Source organism: Zonotrichia albicollis, chromosome 18 (genome assembly GCF_047830755.1).
Source record: "Zonotrichia albicollis isolate bZonAlb1 chromosome 18, bZonAlb1.hap1, whole genome shotgun sequence".
NCBI classification, from domain to species: Eukaryota; Metazoa; Chordata; class Aves; order Passeriformes; family Passerellidae; genus Zonotrichia; species Zonotrichia albicollis.
In genome coordinates, this window is record NC_133836.1 from 7,848,065 (window position 1) to 7,858,713 (window position 10,649).

Here is a 10,649-nt window from a genome sequence, read left to right on the forward strand (position 1 = left end):
AATTTGTCACCTCAAAAAACAAGTAGTCTGCACAAATTACAGCCTTCCCAAAAAAAGGGCTTTATAAATCTTGGATCATGATCAGCACTATCTACTGGTGAACCATGACTGCAGTAAATGCTCCTGAACACAAACATAAGTTCAAGAACATGAACTTGCTCCTTCCTCTGAACTAGCAAGGAAGGAAGGTGTTGCTCTGGGTTAGTCTTTACTACAACTCAAAACAAAGAGTCTGCCCATCCAAGTCCCCAAGACATCCTGTAAAGATTAAGAGACTTTGTCAAAATGACACTTGCCGTGGCTGAAAGGCTTTTCATGTGACATAAGTGGACTAAAGAGATACCATTAACTGCATCTTTTTATTTTGTAAGATGTAAGTACTATTTGTTCCTGTTGTGTGTTTGATGTTTCAGCTTTGTCACATAAAATTACGTATAACCTGTTCTACTCAGCTCTGAATCACCACAGAATGATTCTACTCAGAAAACCTCCAAAGAGAAAGGGGAAAATCTGAACACGTAGGTCTCTAAGAAACATCTGAGCAGAATAAACAAAGGGCATTAGAACACAATCAACAGGAAGAGCTCTCTCTAACACAATGCACAGGCTGCAGAGCCTCAGCTCCAGCGGAAGGAAGCTCTAGTCAACAGTGCACGGAATAAGCAAGAGCATGATGCAGCCCAGAAAGATGCCTTTGTGTTATACCAAAAGTTCCATTTTTTTTCAACTTACTAGAGTAGGAAAAGTGGGAGGAAAACAAAAATCTCACTAGAGCTTCACTTTCAGACTTTCATTTAGTGTGTTACAGAACTTCACTGCCTTCAGTTTTTCTGTGTTCCTACATCTACACCATAGAAAGAAGAGAAAAACCATCTGATAATAAGAAGAGTGCAGATACATCATTCTGTCACTGAAAGATTGCAAAACATTCTATTAGCATTATTTATGTTTATTTATCTGCTATTTATCTATTTCCTGGTCTTTAAGTAAAGGACTCAAATCAACCTGTATTAGCTTTATGTTGCATTTCTCTGCTCAGTGATCCTTGTTTGCCTTGGGATTACCACCACCACAAATAAAGTGTCAACAGAATTAACAACTAAATAAAATAAATATTGTTGGCACTTGTTAAAAGACAACCATATGAAAATTCAAAGTTTTAAGCCACTGAAACTAGAAGCATCCCAGTAAGGATATCTAATCTTCATTTGAAAAAATTCATCGGCTTTCCACAGTTAAAGAGAATTGTCTGAATGTGATTATTTGGAAATTACATTTATGAAATTAGTTCGTTACAAATTGCCCCATCCTCTCTAGATGCTTTACAGATTTCTTTCTTCATAATCATTATGCTAAAGCAATTATGCATATTTTCCAGTGTATCTACTGACAATTATTTCATTCATTAAAGATTGTCATTGATATTTAGGCCAGAGAGAGCCAAGTGGTAATTTCATCATAAAAAGCCACCAGTTCTACCCAAGTTGCTGGTAGTACATATAGAGCACAGGGAACAAAAAGAACTGTCTTAAAAACATGGAAACTGGATGGGCCAGAGACACAGAAAGTAAAAGACAAAAAGTTTCCCCCCACCAGAATTTTGTTTGATTGGAATGGCCATAGAGACAAAAAGCTGACTGCAGTGCTCAGAGAAACTTTTTGAAGGAGAGGCTGTTAACTTTGAGGCAGAATCATAGACACACCCTACAAAACTTTTAAAAACATCAGAAGTGGTTAGAAAATTGAAATTGGAAGTTGTAGAAAGCACCAGACACACTAGAATAGTGTTTGTGTAAGACACACACTTTATTAACAAAGCAGGGTTTCCACACATACCAGTCCTGGCTGTTAATGGCATCTCCATATCCTGGTGTGTCAACTACAGTTAAACGCAGCTTCACCCCTCGCTCCTCTATCTCTACTGTGGAAGCTTCGATTTGAACTGTCCTCTCTATTTTCTCTAAAATAAAGGAACATTTGGATTGTTATTTGCCTATCAATTCCTGCAGACACCCCCACAGGAGGAACTGCAAGCTCAAGTGTGTTGTAACCTGCATGACACAAAATATTTTATCAAAATACACAAAGTTGTAAGCAGAATTTAACACCATGTTTTTGTAAGTAAACAAGAAACAAGGCACTAAAACATGGGTTTACTTATGACAATATGCAAAAAGAAAATAATAATACTCAGAAGCTCAAGAGATTCTTTGCCAAAAGGTTATTTACACCTCTAACCAGGATTTAAGTCACTACAGGCAAAAAGCAGTGAGAAGAAATGGGGATTAGAACAAAACCACATTTAGGTATATATTGATACCTAAAAGGTTTGGGAGGTGTTTTTTTTTTTAATAGCAGCTGATAAAGAAACAAAAGCTGTCTTTGAAAGGAAATCTAAATAAGAAAATAACAGCTCAACAAAACATAATTTAGAAAATTTAAATACAGCATGACAAAGTGGTGTAATGGGTAAAGAATGAAGCAATATTAACTGAAAGAACAAGAAATATTATAGGGTGGAGTGTGCTGGAGGAACTGCAAAACCACATTTACCTGCAGCCCCAGGAATGTAACGTTCTGGATAAAGATCAGTCAGGAACAGACTGTTAATTAAAGTGGATTTTCCTAAGCCAGACTCACCTACAAACAAAATAATTCAGGTTATTAAGCATATACACTTTTAACTCCAAGATTTTTAAAGCACCTTGTCTTTCTCCTCACATTATGGAGGAAAAATAATTTGTTCATCAGGATCCACCCTAGCTTTTGATATAAAAACATCAAAGGTTCAGCTAAGCACTTTGAAAACACCGGAAAAACAAGCCTCCAGTGTTTTCATAAATGTAACATGAAAATTGTAAGTTTACTGTAACAGATGTCACAATAAAGCTGAAAGGTCATGCAGCACTTGGACTACAGATCTAGAGATAGCTCAGTTACTTGAGGGAAATTACAGTTTTTGTCTTTAAACTTACAAAATCAGAGCTGTAACTCTTCTGCTGAAAATTTCTGAGAGCTTGAAGGTTTTCCTAAGCTACAAATTGAACCTGGAACACTGCTGGGAAGACAAATGTGTAAAGCAATTCCAAACTAATTGTCAAGTTTTGCACCCTTACACTCAGGCACATATAGGTTCCATGAAACTGAAAATCATCAAGCAAATTATTCAAAATTCAGCTGAGAAGTTTCATAATTCTGTAACTTCAAATGATACAAATTTTGTCCTACATCTAAGTAACAAAGTTAAATGTGTAAATTTAACTACTAAATCTGAGTTGCAAAAAAGTGCTTGTTTCCTAACTCATGGAATCAAAGGAGCCATCATTTAGACCAACTGGCCATATTATTTGAGATAAAAAAATTATTTGTATTTCTCATCACAAACTACATGACACAAGAACTCTACAATTATCACAAATTACATGTTTCTCTCACAAACACTGCTGAATGCTGTCACCAGGTAATCCCAAATGGTACTACAGAGCACATTCTCATTTTTCACTGACTGCTACAAAAGGGTAACTGTGGACTCCTTTTGCACATGCAAACCATTAAACTGATTTAATGTAAACATAATTCAACATCACTAGCAAGAGCTTTGTGCCTACAGGACTCCATGAAAGGGACTCAGAGGTGCTCACTGACAGAAAGGCAAATTACAGGTTTATCTCTGACACCAGAGTGAGTCAGTACAGAACAGCAGAAAGCTCAACAGCAGCATCACCATTTCAACAGCAAGACACTCATTGTTTGCATTCATGCCTTCAGTGGGGAAACAAGAGAAAGATTAAACAACCACCCCTGTCATCTGACAATGAATCAGGAATGCCAAAATGTCCTGTTGGCTCCAAGTCATCATCTTCAATCGCTATAAATGCTCCCTCCTACTAAACATGACAAAACAGTAACAGATGCAATTAGAAAGTGTATAGAGGTTCAAAGCTTTTTCTACTGCTAACAGTCAATTGCTAAACAGGAAGATGTACACATCTATGTGAAAGAAATGTGGTTGTATAACAGTCAAAAATGCTTTAAGAGCTCACTTACCAACCACCATGAGTGTGAATTCAAAGCCCTTCTTCACAGATTTCCTGTGAACCTGGTTGGGCAGATTAGCAAATCCCACATAGCCTGCCGAGTCGGAAAACTGACAAGAAAACAAAAGTTGAATACAAATGAGATCCCCTTCCCCCTAAAAAGCTGAAAAAGAGTTTACTTGATTCTACACAATAAAGTGCAGGGGTATATAAAGCACAAGGAAAAATAGAGAATGAAACCATTTTTGTTGCAATAGCAAATCAGACCTTAAAAAGGCTCATTTACCAAGCAGGCTGATATAAATAGAAATCAGATAAATACCTTGAGCTACACAAACAAAGCCTCTCCTTGGATAAAATAAAAATCTGCAGGATACACTATTATTAATCTTAAGAAATAAATACAGCTCCAAATAAAAAATACTGTTCAAATTTGGTGTCTGCTGCTACTAGCTTCTATAAAAATGCTTATGTTTACAGGTAAAAAACAAGAACATTGTACTAACGGGGGATTACTGAGATACAATCACACAGAGATGTATCTTTTGCTGCTTAAGTTGTTCACCTATCTTCACAATCTTTGACTTCTAACACAAAAGCAGGAAAAAGAAACATGCCTGAAAAACTTATCAAAGAGATTTGGGCTATGAACAGGGCAGTCTGTTAAAGCATCTGTTACCCATTGACTGAAAACCTCATAGGAGCCTAAATAAGAATTGCAGCCACCTGATTTGGGGCCCTGTGGGCTATCTGGAACCAAATGTCTTCACAGATGAGTTTATGATGAGAACAGGTTTTCTACAATGCCATACACTTCCAGTGGTGTGGAGGGAGACAAGGGAAATCACTTAAAAGGTAATTACTTATTTGCTACCAATCCTTTTAAACCCCATCCAGGTGGGTAAAAACATTAGGAATGAAGGTTTGTCACGTGAAATTTCCTTAGGTGAAGGTACCATTTTAACTTTGTAAGGAGAGACTGAATGTCTGGTGAACACCAGAAAGTCCATCACTAGGATCTCATACAATCTCTGTTAACTAAGCAGATCCTTTTAAGGAACACATCTGAAGCAATAAGGTATAATTTATTCACAATTTTGGCACTTCAGTAAAACTACAAATGTTTTCAGAAGTTCAACAGATTCCAGACAAAATATTGGCTATGCAGCCATCTCTTTACCTTTACTTTTTCACCGGACTGAGACATGTTTCTTCACTTCAAGTTTCACTCACTGGAAGAAAAAAAAGCCATAGTGCATGTTAGCTGACTTGAAGATTACATTACTTTTAATTTTGAACTGATCACATTTTATTCTAGTAAAACAACATGTCACATACTCAAGGATTACCAGAACAAACAAACCATAATCAAAATGTCTTCCTTCTGAAATAAGTCACAGGAGTACTTAATTTAAATAATTAAAAATTTCAAAACAGAAAAATTCCTTTAAAATGCAAAATATTAAAATTTAGTATCATAACAAACTTTCACCCATCCTGTCTTTGTAGAAGGATAGTTCACAGATAGGCGAATGTAATGCAAATGTTGTCCAAACATTACATTTGAGAATTATTACCACATCCAAAAATTCTCATGAGAACAGGACACCTACATGATTCCCAGGTAAGGGTCAGAACATGACATTATTTTCAGTAACATCAAAGTGCTGTTGCTGAACAGGACACTACACTTGGCTAACCCATGTTGGACACAAAAATTCATGCCAGGGTGAAGGACTATCAAAAGAGATTTGTTCCTTAGTTTCAGACACCCAGAACAGCTAGACTTTGGCAAGCCCTTATCTCTTGACTCAAGGATGTTAGCTGTGCTATAGATTAGTTATCAGGGCAGGAGCAAAGCCCTTTCATTTCGAGCAGCCCCAGAGCAGGGACAGGAAACGCAGAAGCGGCAGGAGCACTTCACAGCTTGCTTTGTTGACAATGCAGCTCTTGGCCTGGAAAAGTAGGGAAGTGACCTATGCAGGCACCTGTGTGTTCAGACCTTCCTGTTGGGTAGCAGGAGTCATTTTAGCAGGATACAGTCCAGTTTCTGACACTGGCACTTTGACAGTCAAATCCTGGCACAGTCCAAGCTCTGGACTGAAGGAAAAGTTGAAGTTAACATAATTGCTGCTTGGAGTTCTAAAGAAAACAGATCTTCAGCTCCCATGGTACTTCATTTGCCCTGCAGCAGGCATTTCAAATCCTGGCAGCTGTGCAGGTACCACCTACTCTGTAAGCAAGGAAAGTTGGTTTTTTTACCTCCTCCAACTTTTCCCCCATATCCAGCTCATTTGCTTACACTAATGAAAGCCCAATGCATTCATTGCCTGGAAAATAGGGAGGTTCTCATTCTAATCATCTGTCAGCCTCTAATTGTGTATTCCTGAAAACATTCTGGAAAGCATCCCTTAAGAATGGTTTTGAAAACCAGAACTTCTTTTCCTTTGACCAGTAGGCAAAGGCTCATTCCAGCCTCCAGCCAGCCACTGTCACAGATCCTCAAAGACACTCACGGGCCCACTGACAGAAGTAACTCTGTTGACATCTTGTTTCTAAGTTTGGAAACCTCTGTTGTCACCTTGTCAATAAAATCAGTAACATAGTTCCAGAGTTTAGAAAAGCTCAGAGTGACCGAGTGCCAATGCAGATATACCTGACCCATTTCTCACAGTAATGCCAGAGGAGAATCACCCAGGCCCAGTGCCCATAGGTAAAGGAGACAGGGGCATGATTCAGGTTTCAATATGTATGGCAAATTCCCTACTTCTGATTTAAGCTGACAGTAGAGTCCCATCCACTGCAGCATTACTCAAGTTACTTGATTAAAAAGCAGAAAAGTCAAAATTGCCATCAACTGATTATGACACGCTCAGCCTCAAAGTTAGTCTGTTATCTCATAAAGAACATTTTTTCATAAAATCATCTGTTCCACAAGTACAGCTTACAAAACCTGTTTGCTACAAGGCAAACCACATTACTTTGTGTCTTACTCTGACTGAAAATTGCTGTAGGCAAAGCAGCAGCCCAGCTGCTCTGACCACATCATGGCTGCAGCTCACACTTCCAGGTAATAACTTCCCAATGTCTTTTGTTAGAACAGAAATGTGCTAGCCAAAAGTTACCTCAACAACAACAAAAAACCCCACAGAAACACCTGCTGGCCGTTCCACAACACCTAAGGTGCCAGGGTTCCTTTGGGAGCTCAGTTGCTCAGCCTTGACATTTTGCAGTTCCTAATACTGCCCTCAAGAGGTTTCCTCGAAAATCATTCCACCAAACTTCCCTGGTGACCATGTGCTACCTTCCCAAAGCTCTACCACACATACAGTACAAACCAAAAGCTCAGAATGAACAAAATGCCACATGTTAAATCCTCTTTCAGCACCAAACAAGCACAGCACTCGCAGCACTGCTCACCAGTGAGAGCTTGGCACTGCACCAGTCCCTGCTGTGCATCAGTGAGCACAGAAACCCACAGCTCTGTCTGCACACAGCTGACTCAAACACCAAAACAAGTCAAAGCTGTCTCGACAGCACTCTGGGGAGCTCACACACCTGAAAACTGTAGCATCTAATTTCTTATCAATTGTCCAGAACAAAATGCATAAAAAACTCCACAACTGAGGCAAACCAGAGCAAGAACTGTATCTGCTCCACTTTCTTTAGATTTTCAAAGTACTCTTTCAATCAGTATGAGATAAGCAAAACAGCACATTAAAAACAGTTCAAGGAGAAAGGAATAGATAAGATACATTTGCAACAACTTACAAAAAGCAGTGAAACTTTATCTGTAAATAATGCTGGGCTCTACTTAGCAGGCCTAGCAGTAAAAAAGGGACACTGTGCTACAGCACAGGAATGTCCAAATCTGGTTTTGAACAGTGGGTAACACAACAAAGTTTCATTTTGGATTCCAACAAATTCCTATCCTGAACAATTTGATGCTGGCAATGCAAAGGAGCAAAGTGCCACCGAGTTGAGCTGCAGCTGGACGTGCCATCCCAGTGTCCCCTGCTAAGAGCAGCATTCCGGGGAGAGAGAAAGAGAGGGGAAGGAAAATGGGTCATTTCCTTTGTTCCTGTCAGGATGCAAGAAGTAAACTGTGAGGAACAGGCAGACTGGGAGCTTCTCAATAGGAGCCAGCACAAAGAAAGCACTACAAACATGTACAAAGGCATGGCCATATAAGGATATCAGACAACATTTTCAAATAATCACTTCTGAGTGACCTCACAGCCACCTCGACCAGCAGAACAGCCCTCCTGATTTCTCAAATGAAGCTTCTTTCTTCCATCAGAGATTATATAACTCAGATACTTTTTTGGCAGTATTTAATAGCCACAGACAGGAGTAAAGACTTAAACAGGTTTCCCAGTGCTGGAAATGGTCTCAACAGCATCAGCACTCTGAAGTCACTTTTTAGATTCAAAGCAGACAGAAACACCAAGATATGTCAGTAAAACAGCAGTATTTATGGTTTCTCACTAAAAGAACTACAAAACCCAAGGAAGATAGGTCAGATCTGAGTCACATCAATAATAATAGCAAAAATGGCATGATTCTGTGAATCACTGAGTTCTAACAAATGTATCCAGCACAGCCTGTTCTGTGTGCCATGTTTGTTCCTGGCACGTCCTCACCTCCACTGTGGGAAACCTCCTCCAGATGAACAATCTCAGATGGTTTCATTTTTCCTCATTAGAAATAGGTATTATCAATTGAAGGAATGCTCTTTTACACACTAACAATTCTGCTTTACTCTTATTTAGGAAAATGACTGCATCACTTCCACCAGACATGGAATTTACAGAAAATGCAACAACCCAGCTGTGACTTTTCCAGACAGACCACGCTATGGCTTGGAACTGATATTCAGAGCTCATAAGTTCTGCAGACTTCCTTCTGGTATTGTGTTTAAACCAAGGAAACTGTACAGGGATTACTGCTGGGAATGCATCAAAATCTGGAACATGCCTGTGACTCAACAGCATGAACAGCACATATGCACAGCAAAAGGAGCAAGGACTAAACAGGAGTTCAACCAAGCATGAGCAGTGTTCTTAAAAGGTCAAGAAAAAGCAACACACGAACCTAAAGCTCTAATCTTAAATATTTTATTTAAAGCTCCATTTCAATGCTAACACATGACTCTAAACAACTTCCTTTTGTACTGTTTTATCAATGAAAACAGCTGCTTGAAATGCACAAAGGAGGCAGTGATACCGTTCTTGTGAATGATCAGTTTTAGGGATGATGTTGTTTCTATGCAAGCAGCGTTTGACAGTATTTTTGCCGAGCTGCTGTGTCAAAAAGCACTGTTAAACGGACCTATAACTGTGAGAAACAGGGCCTTTTTAAATTAAAAAGATAAACATATTAGCCATGATCACTCATCAGGAAATAGGCAGCTCTGCCTCACGCCCACAGAGCTGAAGTATAATTGTGTACATACTGCCAACGCACAGCAAACTGATAAATTTGTATTTAAATCATTTCCAAGTCATGCTTAAGCCTCACGATACCATAAAGTCTCTGACCTGCAGGTGAACAATAATTAAAGACAAACAGCATTACAGCACGGGTTGGGTCTGTTGCCAAAGCAGGCACGGGTCGCTCTGTGCATCCCCGGGCAGCCGCGATCCCTCGGTGGGCGCTGCAAGTTGAAAAGCATCCGAGGAATGCCTGAGTGGAGACAGCACTTCCTGCTCCATCCTGTCCTCACATCTCGGCTCCCCCAGCCCCGCGGCCCTGTCCGCACCTCACATTAATCCCTCCTTGCTTTAAAAACAAATCAAGGTGTGCGCGGACCGGCCCCACCGCGGCGTCCCGGGGCTCCTGCTCCGGCTACACCTCTCCCATCCCACACACCGGCTGCACAACCCCCGCAAACGGCGGCGGGAGGCAGGGTCAGGACTGTGCCTGCACGGGGAGCCCCTGCAGCGCTGAGGGGGCGGAGGCGCCGCCGCCGGGGCCGGGGCCCCTTCCCGCCGCTCACCTGAGGCCGCGGCCGCTCCCGCCGCCAGGCCGCGATCCGCCGCTCCGCCCCGCAGCCCTCCCGCATCCCAGCAGCCACCGCGGCGGAGCGCCCGCCTACCCCGCGCCACTCTATGGTGCACGCCCGGCCGGAGCCAGCAGCGAGAGGCGGCTCCGGGAGCAGCGAGAGGAGGGACAGAGCGGCCCCCGCCCGCCCGGCCGGGCGCGGCCGTGGCAGCCCGCGGGCCGGGGCCGCCGCCGAGCCATGTTCCGATGTGCCACATCTACACGGAATGGTTTGGTTTCTGTTTTCCACCCAAACGTCGTTGAGTTTTGGGATTGCTCTACTTACAGCGGGTTTGGCAATACTCCTCAATAGTAAACGTGGCTGGAGTGATAACCTGAGGAAATCGAGCTTAAACTTTGTGCTGTTTGACTGTAATGCAGTGTGTAGCATTACAGTAGCCCCAGCCTGGTTGGTTTGTAGGTGCTCATTCACACATGAAGCAAATTCCTATCCCGAACATTGTACAAAAAAATCCCAGTACCTGTTTTACTTACACTGTTCTCTCCCTCACGGCGTTCCCTGTGGTTCTGCGAGAGCCCCGGTCGCTGTCACCGCTGAAGGGCCCAGTG

At 41.4% G+C, this 10,649-nt stretch overlaps 1 protein-coding gene across 2 annotated transcripts in view; it reads right to left on the bottom strand.

Annotated features, from left to right (window-relative positions):
- LOC102068389 (septin-2) overlaps positions 1-10,188 on the bottom strand; it is a 33,772-nt gene extending 23,584 nt beyond the window's left edge. For both annotated transcript variants that reach the window (XM_005488906.4, XM_005488907.4), the window contains exons 1-5: positions 10,036-10,188; positions 5,218-5,269; positions 4,048-4,147; positions 2,554-2,640; positions 1,837-1,960 (exon numbers count right to left, since the gene is read on the bottom strand). In XM_005488906.4, the coding sequence (XP_005488963.1) occupies positions 1,837-1,960; positions 2,554-2,640; positions 4,048-4,147; positions 5,218-5,244 (338 nt within the window). In that variant the 5' untranslated portion in view covers positions 5,245-5,269; positions 10,036-10,188. The remainder of the gene's footprint in view (positions 1-1,836; positions 1,961-2,553; positions 2,641-4,047; positions 4,148-5,217; positions 5,270-10,035) is intronic.
- Between the last annotated feature and the right edge of the window lie 461 nt (positions 10,189-10,649).